We start from the raw sequence: 17,888 nt of genomic DNA, 5'->3' as shown, positions 1-17,888 counted from the left end.
CCATTCCCCAGAACCCACCCAGGAAGCCCAACCTGAGCAGCGGGGAAGAGCCCAGGACCAACTCTGCCGCGGTGTGGTCTTGGGCCAGCCAGGCCCCTCTCTGGCATCAGTTTCCCCATCCACACTGTAAGGATTCGGTGTAGTTTGTTCTGAGACCTATCCTAAGGGAAGTCTACCACTGCTGTGCAGCCAGTAGGGATCCCTCTGGGGGCAGGACCAGGTCATCCTTGCGTCCAGGAATGCTGGCTCCTTTTCTCCCAGAAAAATTCCTATTCACCCTTCAGCTCAGAATCACTTCTGAGAAGTGTCCCAAAGTCAGACAGAGATGGACAGACACAGAATCAGACAGACTCAGGGACAAAGTGAAAGACACAGTTACTTAGAGGTGGCACTTGGGTGGCTCAGTCAGTTACACATCTGCTTTTGGCTCTGGTCATGATCCTGGGGTCCTGGGATCAAGCCCTGTATCAGCTCCCTGCTCAGCAGGGAGCCTGCTTCTCCCTCTCCTCCCCTCTTGCACTCTCTCTTGCTATCTCTGTTCTATCTCTCAAATAAATAAATAAAATTTAGAAAGAAAGAAAGAGAAAAATAAAGAAGAAAGAAAAATTGAGAGAGTGAAGGGAAGTGGAGGCCAGGGGAGGGGGACACGAGGAGCCCAAGGCAGAGGTGAAGGAAGATAGGACAAGACACAGGGGCTTCCCAGGCCAACCAGGTAAGTTTGGGAGGCAAAGTTATAATGACCAAGCCTCACGTCCGTCACCCTCCAGGAGGCCTGGCCTGGAGCTGGCAAGGGTTCGAGAAACAGAGGCCCCTGTGTGCCTGAGGAACAAACCAGGCGGGAGGTGCTGAGATAGAGGAGTGCTTTATTGAAAGCTCAGAACTCTCCACTGAGACCAAAGCACTCTTCGCAGCGGAGTCCTGTGGCCAGCAGTCCCCACCCCAGACTGGGGGCAGAGCGCCTGGGTGGTCCTGGGTGGATAAGGGACACTAACACTGTCACCAACACAGGCTAGAGGCTGGGAGGGAGACTGAGACGGGTGGGCAGGTGCACAGACTCTGGTCCTCAACAGGGAGGGCGGGTGGCCATGCTCAGCTTCAGGATGCCACGGTCAGCACGATGGCATTCTGCAAAGGAGCAACGGTTCTCCGTTAGCCCGTCCATGGTACCCTCCACTCCTGCTGCCATCTCTAATCCTCCTGCCACCCCCTGGCCCCATGCCCTGGGGTTAGCACGAACCTGGAACCCAGCAGGGACTCGTTAACTGAATGAAGGAACAAGTGAGTGGCTGACAAATGAATGACACCCAGTGTGGGAGGGGTCACTGACTTCCCAGCCCGAGTCAGGAGACCAAGTTCAAGTGCCACTTCTCATGCTAATTTACTGTGTGCCCTTGGGCCAGAAATCTGACCTCCTTCATCCCTGAGCGTCCAATGAGAAACATAGGTCCCTGCTCTGCCCACCTCCCGGAGCCAGTCTAAGACTCAAAATGGTACCCAACAGAAAAGGATCATGGGACCGTGTTGATATTCAGTAAGAAAAAGCGTCACGATCCATGAGCCATGCCTGTTGCAGGCGCAGGATAAAGGAGAGACGGGACCTGGATTTGCTACCCCTGGGCCAGGGGAGCTGTGACTCTGTGAGTGAATCAGAGATCCCATCCTATAGGTCAGACATGTGCCTGCAATTCAACAGGACAGGACGCGGTGATCGACTGGCAATGTCTGCCCTGGGAGAATGAGGAAGGGGTTCTAGCCCATGTGGTCTGTTTGCCATTCCCAGGTGAAGCAACTTATAATGCCCTGAGCAACTTAGGGAACCATGCAGGGACAGATGAGGCAGGGCATTCCCCTTAGGGTGATCCTAAGGCTTATCTAGGCTATACCTGTGGGGGAAGCTCACCTCGATGATCTCCAGGGCTGCATTGGCAAAATTGATGTTGAGAACCTTCGGCAGGGGAATTCCAACATCCAGGTTCACTGTGAGAAGGAAATGGTTGAGAGCAAAGGTATATGGGGGCTGGGACCAGTTTCCTTGAGTCAGCCAGCCATTTCTCTTCTTGAGGACTCAGTTTCCCTTATTGGCAGACTCCTACTCATCCTACTAAACCCAAACAAAATTGGTCCTTTTCTGTACTGTCATCAGTGGCTCCCCTCAGGTTCTGTCAGTGTGAGGTCCTGTCAGTTCTTTGCACACTCTGAGTCATCTACATTCTAATCATTTGTTTATATGACTATCTCCCTCTGGATTGTGAGCTTGAGGACAAGGACACTGGTGCAGACAGCTTTTGGAGCCCAGGGTCTGGTGTGATGGAGATGCTAACCAATGTGGTTTGAATGGAAACACCAGTGCTTCAGTTTCTACGTCTTAGAAATGGACATCAACCCCTCTCTAGCCTCAGTGTCTCTATCAGAACACTGGACAGTCCTGAGTTCGGACACTCCCTGTTTCCAAGAAGGTAGCAAAGTCCATCCATACCATTGAGCTTCGGCACGTATGCCACCCGGATTACTTGACTGAGCCATTCTTCTAAACGGGATGCCTGCAACAGAGCACGGAGAAGGCTGGGAGGTGTGGCTTCACGGGGAGCAGCAGGGAATCCAGAGGTCCAGCTGCTGAGCCTCCCCCAACCAAGCCTGAGGACACAGTTCCTGGTGGGCACAGGGCCCCCTGGGGTGGCTGTTCATCAATGATCCCAAAGGACACTCTGATTTAGGACAGCTTCATGCAGGCCTCATGAACTTGGAAGAGTTGCCTTCCTAGAGAAAGGTGCAGTGTCTGAGAAAGAGCAGAAAACATGCGCAGCTCCAGTAGAACTTTGATTCCTCTCCATTCAGGGACCCTTAGAATGTTCTAGAATCTAGAGACCATGTGGGGCTCCAGACTCAGAATTCTGAGAAGCAGGATATCAAGGGCTCTGTGGAGCTCCGAAATGTTAGAACTTTATGAGTTCAGGAATGTTATTACCTGTGTGAGGTTCCAGAATTTGGAGCCCTTGTGAAATTCTAAAGGCTTACAACTTTGTGAGGTTCCAAGACTTTGGAAGATCGTGAAATTCACTTTCCTAAGATGGTGACTATTTTACACACACATACACACACGCACACTTGCTATGAGGTTTGCCCACTCTGGCTTGTTGGGGCAGAGCCCACACTGAGGTCAGCCCGTGACTCTCCCTGCCTCTTGCCACCCCCCACTTGAAGACCCCCACCACTGGCCAGCTGCGCACCCTCCCAGGAACTTACATCAAAGGCGTGGGCAAAGGAGGAGGCCAGCTTGACACTGAGCCTGGTGGAGAGAAGAGAGAGATTGAGGGGACCCAGCCCCCTCCACACCACCTGCTGAGCACTGCTCTGCCCACCCCACTCCCAGCATGCCCCGCCCCTAGCTCTCCAGGAACAGGAAACAGGGTTACAGCCCCAACTCTGCCTCTCTTCAGCCTCAACTCAGGGCACTCAGTTTTTCCACCTGTATGGACCTGTAGGGATCTAACCTTCTTCTGAGATGACTGCTACCTCTGACTCTATGGCCCTGGAGCCTAAGTCTCACTCCCAAAGTTGTTTGGCCCTGGGCAAATGGCTGAACCTCCCTAAGAGGTGGCACCCCCATAGACTAAGCACTAGATACAGGGTTCTCTGCATCCAGCAGGCACGCACTCAAGCATCCATCCGCAACCCAGATACAGGGCCAGGGCCAGAGCATGGAGACACACCTCTACTTCCTGAAGGGCTAAGGCGTGAACTGCCACCAGGAAAGGGAAGCAAACCCAGGCAAGGGGCAAGGTTAGAAATGGGGTGGCAATGCGGCCTTGCAGGGAGGAGCGGCAACCTGATGGGCCTGCGGGGGACACTAGTATGGGGTCAGGTGAGCACTGGGTGCCTATGGCTCAGGACAGGCGGATCCCAGAGACCTCTGCGAAAGCCCCCACATCTAGGGGAGGGACAGGTGGGTCTCCAGGCTTCAGGCCATGGTGACATCACTGGGCCTGCAGAGTGGAGGCCCAGACCGCAGACCTGTTTCCAGGGACAACCTACTGTGCGAGCCTGAGCTTTGCATGGGTCAGGAAGGATTGTCATCGACATCACCATCTTGGGGTTTATGCTTATCATGGGGCTTAGTTACCACAGGGGTTGGAGAGATTAGAGAAATAACTAGTCCACAGGAATGACAAAGCATTTTACAGTTATCTCCGTGGCTAGTCTCTGGGGCTGATAACTCAGACATTTGGACTCTGTGTCCCAGCAGCAGGTTTATCTCCCAGGCCAGGTTTCAAGTACGGGCAGTGGAAGAAGCCTGCTCTGGATCCTGCTTCGCTGAGCCCCGGTTGTCTCATTTGTTAAATGGGCTAATACAGACCCCTCTCTGGCAGGTCCTGGAGGCAAGGATGTGGCTGGTAGAACAGGGGCAACTTAACTGATGCTCGGTGAATGGGTGGTGGTTCTAGTCTGTCCCTAATTCTTGTTCATAAGGACAAGGCCCGGGACCCCACCCACGTTACCGTTCCAGCGACAGTGAGAGGTGCAGCTTGGTAGCCGAGGGAGCCAGCTGGGCATTCAAAGTCAAAACCTGCACGGAGAAAAGCAGGCAGAGACTAGCCATGACCTGGCGGGTGGAGCTTGCAGACAGGTCCGCTTTAGCCAACAGAAGCAGAGTACCGAGGGCACCTCGGAATGTTGTATGAAAGGAAGTTCTGGGGCCCCTGGGAGCTTGGAGAAACCCTCAATCCAGCATACAGGGGGGCGAGGAAAGGCGTCCCCAGTGAGGTGACACCTGAGCAGAATCCTGAAAGATGAAGAGTTAGCCAAGGTGGGGAGGGGAGATAGCACTGCAGGTGCAGGTGGTGGGCCCTGCCCAGTGAAGGCGAAGAGGTGGGACCTGGTAGCCCTGAGTAGCTGAGGCTTGGGGAGAAGGAGGGGAAAAGCAGAGGGTGGAGGGCACTGAATACCAGGCAAAGATGCTTGATCCTGCGGGGCCAGAGCACAGAGCAAGCAGAGAAGGGATCTGCCTCCGACCAGCTACGTGTTTGGGAAAACCAGCAGAGGTGGAGGCCAGGAGCAAGCTGGAGGGTCATTGGAGAGATATCTGAGCAGGGGGTAGGGGGAGTCATTGGGGTGATATCTGGGCAGGGGGAGGGGGTGTCATTCCTGAGATCTGAGGAAAGCAGAGCAGACAGGACTTGGGCTGGGACAGATTTGTGATGATGGAGTGGGCAGGAGTCTAAGTGGGCACCTGGGCCTCAGCTCAGATGATGACAATGGGGGAAGGGGACTTCCTGTGTCGTGCCACACTGCCCAGCCTCCCACCCAGAAATCAGGGGGAAGGCACCTCCAACGCCCTGGACAGGGCGGCCCCTCTCAGAACCCCAGTGCCAGGCTCCCATTACCTCGGCCACTCACCGCATTCAGCTCAAAGAGGGCTTTATTGGTCCCTTTAGGGTGGTAGGACAGCACATGGATGTTAGCTGGGATAGAGATGGTGGCCTTCTTGTTCTGGAGTGTGACTGAGGGTGCTTCTTTCACCCGCATCGAGAGCAGGAGCTGCTGGCCTGGGGGCAAATTTCCCAGGGCCTGGAGAGAAGGAGGGGCAGGGCCTGGGCATGATGGCAGCTCCAATGCTCCAATAATAGAATCAGCCAGTCAACAAACACCCACTGAGCACCTAATGGGCACCAGGCACCATGCTGGGTGCTAAGGTTACCTGAACCAGACCATCCTGTTTATGGCCCCCTTCCCCTCCTCACCCCAGACTGACATTCAAGTTGGGAGATGTCAACCCATGAAACAACTGAATCAGGCTCCTGTCTCACTCACAGGCAAAATCCCCTGCAAGACCCATAGGCCCATGTGACCCATCCTCTGGCCTCCTCTTCATCTTCCCTGTACCACTGGCCCCTCATTCTCTCCAGACTCACTGGCCACTTTGCTGTTCCTCCAACCTCCTAGGCACACTCCCACCTCAGGGCCTTTGCACTTCCTGTTTCTGCAGCTGGCTGGAGATGTCTTCCCCAGATACTTGCGTGCTCCCCACCCTCTGCTCCTTCAGCCTACTGTTCAAATGTCACATCCTCAGTGAGGCCTTTGCAAAGCACCTTGTTGAAAAGCACCACCCTCCCTTCCTAATCTGCCTTCACCACCCCATCCTCTTCCACCTTCTGACGCTGTGTATATTCTACTTATTTATTTGTTCAATGTCTGTCACCCCTACCACGATGGCAGCTCCTGAAGCCCAGAGGCTTTGGCCTGCTTTTCATTTTTAGCTCCTTCTGCATTCCCAGCACCTAGTACAGGGCCTGGGACATAGTAGGTACTCAGTGAATAGTGCTGACTGAATGAATGAATCACACAATCAGAAGATTCCAAGTTTCACAATCATGTCATCATAGAACTGTAGAAGTGCTGGAAACCACAGAATCACAGAGGTTTAGAATCATTTGAAGGTTGGAACCTAGGGACCAATCCAGCCCTGACTCCCAAAGTTGCAGGGTTATAATGACAGGGAATCACCAGGTGCCATCCTTATGTGTCCACAGATTCTGAAGCCACAGAACTAGACTCAGAGCAGAGCCATGGGCTCTGACACTACAAGAACAAAGGCTTCTGCCTTTAGAGATAGGTCCAGCCTCCCCACGCTGGAGGGACATGGCCCGGCTCGCTGCAGGCATGGTCCCCGCTCTTGCCACCTCTGCCTTCTGCAAGTCCCTCTGCATCTTACAACTCCTGCTCTTGGAAGGTTCCTCTGCATGTCTGGCCCCATCTCCTCCTTTGCCTAAGACTCCTATGCCCTTTAGCCAAGGACTCCAAGAAGCAGAGGCCCCAACCATGCCCACTAAGGCTGATGTGAATCACCATCCTCAAAGTTTGCCTTTTGTGCCCCCAAAGTCAGCTGTCCCCTCCATCTTCCCCAGTAGAAATCCAGACCTTCTGGGCCTCATTCCAACCTCTACCAGAATCTGCTATTACATATGGACCTTGTAGTAGTCATTTCAACTTCAGTATGAATTCAGATTCCCATAGCTGGAAACTAGCTGGTCCAGCCCCTGCTGAACAGTCAGGAAAGCTGAAGCCAGGCCCTGGAGTCACATATTGATTTATGCCCACTAGTCAAACTTCCCTGAATCCTCTCCTTTCCCTTCCCTCCTCAAGACAAGCACCCAGAATCGTCTTCCTGGGGGCAGAGAAGTTCAAGACCAAGATGAAGTCAGGCAGGTGGAAGTCAGGAAGGAGGGGAAGAACAGCCACAGGACAAATGCCCAGCTGACTTATGGGCCGTTAAACTCTGATCCTTTCCTCTCCAAGAAAAATCTGTTGTCAGGAAAGTTTAAGTGTTAGTCATTTAAACTTTAGTGTGAATTTGGACTCAATATTCAATTGCAACTGTCTGGAGAGCTGTACTGAGGAAGATTCTGGAGTTCACTCAGGTTTATCAGGAAAGAGGGACAATGATCAAATCCCAGGAGAGGGTCACTCACTCACCTCAGGGACTAAAGACGCCAGGTCGGTAGTTGTCAATGGCACATTGCTGGGAACCTGGACCCCAGACCAAATGGGGTGTGGGGTGAACACAGAGATAGGACAGGAATTCTTCAGCATACACAAAGTAGTTTTGCCCACAGCCCCCCACCCCTGCCAATCACACACACACACACACACACACACACACACACACACACACACACACACATCCCTACAGACACTCATGTTCCTTCTCTGGGCCAATGATGAGTGTTTACCACTTGCCAGGCACGTGCTAAGAGTTTTGTGTGCCTTTGCCATTTCAGCATTACATTAGCTCAGAAAGGTGGGTGCTATGATGACTCCCATTGTCCATTGTACAGTTGGGAGACCTGATGTTCCTGCCCAAGGTCATAAGCTGGTGAGTTGTGCCTCAGGATTTGACCTGGGAAGGCTGACTCGAGAACTCTTAAACTACTCTGCCAGAACTTACAATCTGAAGGCCCAAGGATCTGATCCCAGGCATTTCTGCTCTTTACCCAAATAGTATTTTCAAAAGCTATGAATTTGCTTCCAGTATTTATGAATCAGGAAATTTCATACAAATTTGCCAGGCTCTAGCTAAAAATTTGGAAAACCTGGTCACACTGGGCCTGTACCCCATCCCCTTGGGGAAGCTAAGTGGCAGGTGCCAGAGAAATGGGGCACAGGCTCTCTGGTTCACTACAGTCCTATCAGGCCCACTTTCATCGATAATGACCCAGGCCCCCCAGCTCCGATGTTTGAGGTCTCTGCGCTACACATGTCCACTTTTCAGTGGGATATCCTATGTCACTTTTCGCACAGGATAAGCATACAAACACACATTCTCTCCTGGTCAGAGGATTCCCAGACACTCACCCAACACACGGTTATCACCCCATGGGGGTGTACTGAACCAGGACATGCTCACTGAGATCCCTTTCTCCTGACACACACACACATACATACCCACAGGCTGCTCAGACACACTCATTCTTTCACTCATAGTCTCTGCCTGGCCTTCCCTATCTCCTTCCTCCAGCTATAAGACATTGCCTCCCAGCCCACGGCCCTATTTCTACCTCCCATGGGCCTTCATAGTGCTCTCTGGACCCCACTATCAGGAAATGAGTGATCAACCCTTGCTGCTTGGGCCTGAGTGCAGGCAGAGGCCCCAGGTGGCTCAGACTCACTGCCTTTGGAAAGGGTGAGTCTAAGAAAAATGTCTCTGGGTGAGGCTCCTGGGGGGCTTCCAGGCATCAGTAAGGGTATGAGAAGGGCCAGAAAGGAAGGAGAGAGGTCCCAGAAGCTTTAGAACAAATATCTAAGCAACTTTAGGTATAGTCCAACCCTTGTTTTCTTCTCTCCAACTCAAATCTGCTCTTGAGAAAGCAGTGGAAATGTTAACCATTCATACTTCAGTATAAAATTGGACTCTGACTCCAGAAGGATTCATATGGTATGGGGATGGAAAACTAGCTACATTTCATATGCCAATTTTGGCTACTTGAAAGTAACTTCCTGGAGAGCCATATAGAGAAGCATTCAGAGGTCCCATTCGGATTTAGCCAAGGAGAAGGCCATTATTAATTAGGCATATCTGCCACAAGGACAAGAGTGGGCATATCTATGCTATAAACTTGTCCAACCCTCTCTAGTTAGAGAAGACGGCTAGTCAAGGCTGACCCCTGATGATGTGACTAGCTCATCACTAGCACTGTCAAGCCACAGTGGGGCAGGGTGCCACACTTACCAGCTCGGGGGTGATGTCTATATCAAGGGCACCGTTAGTCTGCAGGAGCCCAAAGACAGTGTTGAAGAGGTACAGAGGCACAACCACCTGGGATGTGTGGTCTTCCTTGGGGGGCACTTTGATGGGTTTGGGGGGATTGGGTGGCTTGGGCGGCTTGGGAAAGTCGATGACGTCACCAGCTATGTTTTTCACAATGGGCTGTAGGAGAGGAGACAGCCTGGCTCATCCACCTTGCTTTGACCCAGCATCCCCTACCCAGCTGCTGCCAGCACCCCGCCCCACCCCCAGCTGTGGGCAGAGCCTTGGTGGGCACTCACGTTAATGTCCAACTCTATGTACTGGTTAGAGATAAGAGGCAGTGTGGCCAGAGTAAATTCCACGGACCCAAGAGCCCCCAGGGGCACCAGGCCTGCACAGGGAGGAGGGAGAAAGACCCCATGAGTCCAGCCCCCAGTAATAACAAGCCCACCTTCTATTTATCCAATACCTAGCATTCCACTAAGTATTCTCTTGGGCACTATAGTCGTTGCATTTTATAGATGAAGAAACTGAGGCTCAGACAGAGGAAGCCACCAGCCCAGGGTCACACAAGCCACAGAATGACAAAGCCAAGGTTTTTGTTTTCCAGAGCGGATTTCACTAACCACGACACTGCCCTGCCTCTCACATAACACCACTTATAGAGACATACGTGCCCCTAAGTTTTCTATCCTTATCTTGATTATATCTTTATATATTTTTCAAAGGCATCCATGTATCTATAGGCTCAGAGAGATTGGAGGCCACTGTGGGGGGGGGGGGGGAGGGAGACTTTGGGTTCCTGACTTAAGCTCTGGGCCTCAGTCATCTAGTCTGTCCAGATAATATCTCATGCTTCTGACAGCGCCGGACACCCTGCCAGTGCTGGACAAGTGGCCCGTAGCCCCTCACAGGGGGAGACCTGGCTGGCTCCAAGCCTCCAGGCCCCACGGAACCGGCCTCAGCCCAGAACCCCACCATTAGACCTCCTCCATGTGGCGGCCTCCTCAGTCTGAGGAGGAAGTGAAGGCCCCAGGATTCTGCACCTTCCTCTTCCCTTGGTACCCTCCCCCCACCACCACTGGGATAACGGGAGGGAGGGGGAAGGGGCAAGGAAGGGGGGCAGGGCCCCAGCTTACTCAGCGCGGTCCCCAGGAGCTCGTTTACCACGCCGAGCACACTGTCCACCATGGGGCACAGCTGTATCCAGAGGAGACAGGTGTTACAGGAAATAGAAGTGGCCCCAGCTGGTCACAGGGGACAGCCGCATTTTCTCTAAATCATTTGCTCTGTGGTCCTGGGGACCAAAGCAAGTCAGAGTGTGCAGCTGGATTGGAGGACATGCAGGTGGGAGGCAGAGCAGGGGCCGGAACTTGTTGTCAGAGAGCAGAGTGGATGGTGCAGAGGGCCAGTTATGTGGGCCCCTGAGAAAACCTCAAAGGATGTGCAGGGAATGGGGGAGGCACATTTCAGAGGCCAGAGGGGTGTGGGGACACAGCTCTCCCCTAGGGAGACAAAGGCAGCTGCCCCCTCCAAGGTCTCAGGCCCCTCCTGCTATCCAGGTGGGCACTGGGCAACCTAGAATTCAGACACAGAAAGGGGCAACCCCCTCTTCCACCCAGAGAGTCAGGCCTGAGCCACGTCCACTGTACACACTACACCACCGCACATTCACTGAAAACCCCTGGGCTATGAGGACACGTGGTCTGGCTTCCAGAATTCCGGGTCTGGGAGTCACAGAATATGAGTCCACGGAAGCAGGAAGCCCAGAGGGGACGCTGTCCAAACCTTCAGACCCTCAGCTGCTTCATTCTACTGCTGGGATAGAAGAAAGGTGACCTCTCCAAGGTCATAGCTGTTCTCAAAGAGACAAGAGAGGACTGCCTTTTCATTTACACTCAGGGCCCCCAACCCCAGGGCTTCTGGGGTCAGCTGTGTCACATAAATAAGAGGAGACCAGAGGGGCCCTGCCGGGTAGGAGGAACACCCAACTCCTCCCTTACCCGCGTGTAACCTGCAGGAACGAGGGACTGCAGCTGTGGTGGCTGACTGCACCAGGGGAGCCAGAAATTGGATTGTTATGAGAAACCTCCAATCTCTAAATGCTAGTAACTAACCCTGATTTTAAAACCTCTTTGAGTCACACAAATCCTGCCTTGAGTCAGTTGTCCTGGGGACCCTGGTTAGGGGCTGTGATTTAAGTCCACCCACTCCCCCTTGTTGAAATCCGCCGGAGATGGCCTGGGTTGGCCTCCTTGCTGCTGCTGCGAGCCTCCCTTCTCCCCCAGAGCTTCATTTCCAATCGGCTTCAAGCTCACAGCAGTTTTGCTAACCACGGGCTCCCTCAGGTATTCTTCACAAGGACTCACAATGGAGGTCCTGCCAGGACTGGGGGGCAGGAGGCCTGGCTGTCCTTTGCTGGCGGCAAGATCATCCCCTCACTGGCCTCCATGAAATGGGGCTTTGGACAGACCAGCTTTTCTCAGGTGTGCTTCATGTCCCTTGGAGGAACCCAGGACTCCTCCAGCAGGCCATGCACCAGTATCCTGGAGCAGCCTAATCACAACGTGTTTGACTCACGATGCATTAATACATATGCAGGTGGTTTCCTGGACATGTTTGCCAAGCCCAGAGCTCAGCATTCATTCAGTTTAAAACTGAGTGACTCTATTTTAATTCAAAGCTAAAGAAAAGTATCAAGTTACTAATCATACAGGAGGCAAAGACAGAGCAGGGGGCAAGAGAGGGACTTGGATTTGGGAGCCGGGGACTCAGGATCCGGAAGACTGGGGATGGATGGTGCCAGGCCTACAGACTGGCTGGCGGCACCCCAGACGCTGGTGGGCAGGCCAGGATGGGATTACCTAGTGGGCGTGCAAGGGAAGAACAGCCTAAGCCTACCTGGCGCCCAGATTTACTCAAAGCTGAGGAAGGAGAGACGGAAGGGAAGGGAGGGGCGGGCGTGCCTGGCCTGTGACCCACACACTCACCAGTCCTGGCAGCACCTTGAAGAGTGTCTGCTCCACGACCCCAAAGAGCGGAGCGGGCAGCAGCCTGTGCAGAGAGTGAAGTGTGAAGGCGTGGCCACCATGCAGGGTGGCCAACTGGGGTGACGGGCAGAGCAGTCACAGGGGGCTCTGGCTATCTCCCGTCTCCTCTCCTGGAGGAGGGGGTGGGGTTGACTCAGGCTCTGGAGACCCGGGTTTAAATCTTGGCTCTGCCTTGCTGTGGAAACCGGGGATGACCCCAATTTCCCCATCTGTCCAATGCCCACCTTAAAGAATTGTTGCTCGACGTGGACGGAATTAGAAGGAATAAGTCAATCAGAGAAAGACAGTTATATGATTTCACTCCTTGTGGAATTTAAGAAACAAGACAGGATCATAGGGGAAGGGAAGGGAAAATAAAATAAAATGAAATCAGAGAGGGAAACAAATCATGAGACACACTTAACTCTAGGAAGCAAACTGAAGGTTGCTGGAGGGTGGGCTAACTGGGTGATGGGCATTAAGGAGGGCATGTGATATAATGAGCACTGGGTGTTATATGCAACTGATGAGTCACTGATGTCTACCACTGAAACTAATAACACACTGTATGTTAATTGAATATAAATAAAATTAAAAAAAAATTGTTGCTGCCAGGATTCCACGGGACTGGTACACAGAACAGTGCCTGGCTTAGAGTGAGAGTTCAATAAACATCTGTTGAGTGAATGAATGAATATTTGCTGGATCAAGAAGGAGTCTTGAGGATGAGAAGTGAGTGTAGGTGGGCTCAGGCCTGTTTGGAGACTAGGGGAGTCTGGGGAGGAGGGATGGCAAGCACAGAACCACAGGACACCAACACCATCTGGTCTCTACTCTCTCCAAAGCCCCATCTAGCCCAAAGGAGCAGGATGGAGCCACCTGGATTTAAGGAGTCCAAAGACGGGCAGCCCAGGTGGTTCAGGGATTTAGCGCCGCCTTCAACCCAAGGCCTGATCCTGGAGACCTGGGATAGAGTCCCGCATTGGGCTCCCTGCGTGGAGCCTGCTTCTCCCTCTGCCTGTGTCTCTGCCTCTCTCTCTCTCTTTCTCTCTCTCTCTCTTTCTGTGTGTGTGTGTGTGTCTCATGAATAAATAAATAAAAATCTTAAAAAAAAAAAAAAAAAAGGAGCCCAAAGACCCCCACCTGGAAACCCTGGAAAGCCCTTCTGGAGACAGGAGCAACCCTGGTTCGCTCTATTCCTGCGAGCTACCAGAGCTGTGTGATGACCCCTTACTGCTCAGAGCTACCCCACAAAGATGGGCTGGGGGTGTGGGGTTTGGCCTGGAGTGTAGAAACCAATGGGGAGATGCAAAGTGTAAGGCAGCAGAGGGGCAGGTGCCCCAGGGGGTGGGTGCAGAGCCCTGGGGAAAAGCCCTGGGTATGGGTCCAGAGAGCAGCCCATCTCCATCCTTGCCACAACCTGTGTGTGATCTTGGCAAGTCTAGTCTCTTGCCCTCTTTGGGCCTCAGCTGTCCCGCAGGAGTGATGGTTCAACACAAGTGTAGGGAGGGCCACTGTGTCCTGAACAGCTGGGGAAAGAGACGGATGGAAAAGTGCCAGAGCCTTCTGGACCATCAAATTTAGGTCCTCATTACAGATAGTGGCAATGGAGTCCAGACAGAGGCCAGGGTTCCTCGGGGGCGGAGCGGGGTCTCTGACGTGCCGAGCTGGGGAACTGGGACGGCCAGGGTGTGCTCTGGCGGGGGGGGCAGCTGGATCTCGGGCAGGCGGCGGCAGGGCAGAGAAGGGGGGCGCCCAGGAGCGGGGGGTGACTGCTAGGGGCTGGGCCCGAGTCCCAGTCGCGGGTAGAACAGGCGGGACCCACCGCCGCTGGGTGAAGTCAGGCTCCGCCCAGCCGGCCCCTCCCGGGAGACGCCCCAGGGCGCATGCCCGAGATGGAAGCGCGCGCCTCCACACACACACACACACACACACACACACACACACACACACCGGGACTCACCCCGAGAGCAGGCTGATGTGGCCCAGGAGCGTGCTGCAGCGCTTGAGGACGAGGATGGGCGTGCCCCGCGAGCTCACGCCCAGCGCCACCCGTGAAGACACGTTCGCCTCGGCAGCCAGCTGCAGGAGGCCCCCCAGGGGGCTGCGAGACCCAGACCCGCGCTGGGCGCGTGGCCAGGCGGCCAGGCCCCCCTCCCCACCCCACCCCCGGGCTCAGGGGCCCTGAGGGGCGGGGCTGGGGCGGATGGGGGCGCCCCCGCGAGTGGGCTGGTCCCCATGCCTTCCTGTCACTCGCTGCCCCCTGCCCCAGGGGGCATGTTCCTGCATTGTCTTCCCCCACCCCGTCCAGTGAGCCCTGGGCTATGGGGCAGGGCTGTCTAGGGAGAGAGACAGACAGACAGACAGACATGGAAGTTCCTGGGGAGGATATTGGGGCGGGATCCAGGAAGGGACCAGTATGGAGAGGAAGTAGAGTGGGAGGAAATGGGGGTCGGGTCAGTGAAATGGGGGTGAGGAGGCAACAGAGTCCAGGTAGACTCTGGGAACAGTGGACTGGGCTGGGGAGCAGTCAGGTAGAGGTTCCCAGGGACATACTCACCCAGAGCCATGCAGGCCCACCTTGGTGTGCAGGCTCAGCTGCACCCCAAACCCAGGCAGCAGCTTCAGTGACACCTTCGGCAGTGTGAGTTCCTCAATCTTCAGGCTGGGATGGGCATCAAAGGGAGGGCCACTCACTCCCAGACCCCTCCACCCCCAGTGTCAGTCTCTTAGTACCTGGGCCATCTCAGACCAGGTGGTGCCTGGAGCCTCTCTGGGCTATGTCCCACATCCCATTTGTAACCCATAAAGCCAACTGAGGGCCCAGTTACTTTACCTCACTGGGCCTCAGTTTCTTCATCTGTAAAGCGGGCCGATATTGGTACCCACCTCAAATGTTGCAAATGGTACATGTGTTCAATAAAGGTAATATCCTCATTGGAGGCTCAGTGAATTAAAGTGTTCTCCCCACCCCACCCCCTTGGCCTCCGACCTGGTTCAGTCTCTGACCTGGATCATTGTCTCCCCACTCCCACCCCCCAGACTCATGCACATGCAATTCAGCTGAGTTCTCAAATATAGCTCCCAACAGCTCATTGCTTTCTTTATCCTCTGGGCCTTTTTCCAGGCTGTTCCCTCTGTCTGGAATACTTTTCCCTTGACTTTCCTTCCATTCTGCATCCACCTTCGGCTAGCTGATTCCTCTTGGCTATCCAGATTGACCTTCCCCTGATTCACCATCAAGCATGGAATGGTTCCCACCCACCTGGGGCAGGCAGTAAGGCCTGTGATTAATGCCCACACACCTCCACCACCACTCTGGTTGGGTGAGCTTGGGCAGGTCCCTTCATAGCCGGGGGCCTCAATCTCACCTGTTGAATGCCATTGATAATAGTCCTACCTCTGGATTCCTTGGGATAATTAATTTACAGTGTTTAGCACAGTGCTAGTTACACAGAAAATCCTGACTAGGTGGTGATTAAGTTATAAATATTAGCTATTATGTAATTTCATTCATTCATTCAAAAAATGTTTTGAACACCCATTGTGTATCAAACACTATTAATGATATTGGGGACATGGCAATAAACAAACCAAACCAAAGTCCTACCCCTATAGGGTTTATAACCTAGCAGGGGAGGCAAGAAACAAACCAGTAAAACATATGGGGTGCAAGGGAATGAGACATCTTCTGAAGAACATGAAAGCAGGGGAGAGGACAAAGAGGGGCTGGTCAGAGCACAGTTCTTTGGAGTAGACACCCAAAGGAGATGAGAGGCAGCCAGGCAGATACCTGGATCAGCCCAGAGAGACTAAGCAACTTGCCCTAGCTCACACACTGAGTAACTGGAGTCAACCCCATAACTGGAACCCTCAACTATAGAAACATGCTGCCATTCCTGTGTTTCCTGATACACAGCGGGCTCATTATTTTCTGATTCAGGCCCTGGGCTTCTCACATCACCCCTACTGCCTGTCAACAAACTGAAGACAGTCAATCTCTTCTCACTTCCCTGGAGCAAAGAAAAGACTAGCCTTCTTGTAATGCTCAGAGTAGGTGGGCAGTTGAGAGGCCGCCCTATGAGAACTCACCCAGAAAGCTCTTCCACAACGTCAAAAACCCCTCCATAGCCCAGCAGGCCGCCTCCTCCGAGTAGTCCCCCAGAGCCCAGGAGGCCCTGGTTTACAGATGTGACTGTTCCCAGCACGTTCTGCAGAATGGGCCCCCCAACCAGCGAGTTCTGGATGGCTGCCGGGAGAGTTAAGGGAGGAAAGTTCATTTTATAGAAGAGGAAGTAGGGCCCAGAGAAAGGCAGATACTTGCCCAAAGTCACACAGCAAATCAGGTTTGGGGCCAAAAGTATGGAGAGCTCCTTGGTTCTGGGCCACCCTATGGCACCAAAAGAAAGGGCAGAAGCAAAGAAGGGAGCGCATAGCCACCAGCTCTTGACCAAGATGGGGGAGGTGACCTCTGCTCTTTCTGGGCACCCCTGGCCTGACTCTGCGGATTATGAGAAAGGCAAGACAGAAGGGTCCTCTTTGGGGTGGCTGGGGCAGGCCGGGCCAATTTCCTGGAGCATTTCCTGTCCACCACTGCCCTGCTCTACCCCTGAGACTGTCGCCCCGAGCCGTTGGGCCCTAGAGCACCCGATGCCTAGTTGAGTCCTCCCTCCCTGGAAACAGGGGCAAAGACTCTGGCTCAGCCAGCACCCTCCTCTTCACCTCCTCCCTCCCTCTCAGCCCCATCCCTGAGGCAGACACAGCCCCCACAGGGCTGAAGTCCACCTCACCCAGTCCACCTCTCAGGAGGAGGTGAACTGATCACCCATGGGAGCCAGCAAGCAAACCTTTAGCCCTGGAGCTCTCTGAGTAGATGAGAACCGCAGCTTGTTTCCAGCGCTTCCTTAAAGCAGTCACCCTAGGCATATCAACGCGGATGTCTACGCAGCTGGACCCCTCACAGACTGCCCACCTCAGGCTCACCTTTGCCAAGCTCATCCTTGTCGATCCGGGCGAGCGTGCCCACCTTCTCAAGAAGCCCCTGGCAAGGGGTCACCAGGCCCCAGAGGAGAAGCAAGGACCACATGCCCAAAGTCATCGACGGCACACCTGTCAGGGGCAGAAGCAGGAACCCTGAGGCATTCCTCATGCCCAAGACCCCGCCTGACCCCTGTGCCCCATCACCAGCCTGAGGCCTGCCCGCCTGCCTGGCCCGGCTCCGTCCAGCCTCACTCCCAGGACAGCAGTGGCTCACGTGCCTGACTTAAAAGTTTTAGTCCTCTGGATCCCCTCTGAACCTGGACCTGCTAGATCTCTGAAGGAGAGTGACAGAGGAGCCTTCCTTTCTGGGACAGCAGGATGGGAGTTTCGCTTCCTGACCCTGCTTTCCCATTGGCTCCTGAGGCCGTTTTAGAAGGTGTGGCTGATTGGAGACCCACTATTTAACATGTCCCATTTCCTTTCCCACTATCTTTCCATGTTGGAAGGAAGGAGATGGAAGGCAAGAACATTGCTAACTTACCAATTTCATAGGATGGAACTTATCTCTATGGAGTGACTGCCAAGACAGCTCACATACCCATCTAACCCCTCATGTAACCTCTACATAAATCCTGCTC

At 53.8% G+C, this 17,888-nt stretch overlaps 1 protein-coding gene across 1 annotated transcript; it reads right to left on the bottom strand.

The window, feature by feature from the left end:
• Positions 1-879: 879 nt before the first annotated feature.
• BPIFB3 (BPI fold containing family B member 3) lies at positions 880-17,368 on the bottom strand. Its single transcript, XM_035706042.1, has 15 exons — positions 17,254-17,368; positions 16,363-16,519; positions 14,831-14,935; positions 14,234-14,374; positions 12,232-12,295; positions 10,381-10,441; positions 9,541-9,632; positions 9,224-9,421; positions 7,471-7,524; positions 5,395-5,565; positions 4,497-4,564; positions 3,244-3,286; positions 2,477-2,540; positions 1,901-1,977; positions 880-1,125 (listed from the first exon to the last, which is right to left on the bottom strand). The coding sequence occupies exons 1-15, from the start codon at positions 17,366-17,368 to the stop codon at positions 1,096-1,098; spliced, it is 1,440 nt and encodes a 479-aa protein (XP_035561935.1). The 3' UTR covers positions 880-1,095.
• Positions 17,369-17,888: the final 520 nt, after the last annotated feature.

This window comes from Canis lupus, chromosome 24 (genome assembly GCF_003254725.2).
Source record: "Canis lupus dingo isolate Sandy chromosome 24, ASM325472v2, whole genome shotgun sequence".
Lineage (NCBI taxonomy): Eukaryota > Metazoa > Chordata > Mammalia > Carnivora > Canidae > Canis > Canis lupus.
This window is presented reverse-complemented; position numbering and strand designations above follow the sequence as displayed.

What these genes read in the sequence shown, in the direction of transcription:
- BPIFB3 (XM_035706042.1), bottom strand. Translation starts at nt 17,368, where the DNA reads ATGACTTTGGGCATGTGGTCCTTGCTTCTCCTCTGGGGCCTGGTGACC. An exon ending in TGGCGTCTTTAGTCCCTGAG is followed by an intron (nt 5,566 to 7,470) that starts GTGAGTGAGTGA and finishes CCTTCTCTCCAG; the next exon opens with GCCCTGGGAAATTTGCCCCC. An exon ending in CCCTCTTTGAGCTGAATGCG is followed by an intron (nt 4,565 to 5,394) that starts GTGAGTGGCCGA and finishes TTCTCCGTGCAG; the next exon opens with GTTTTGACTTTGAATGCCCA.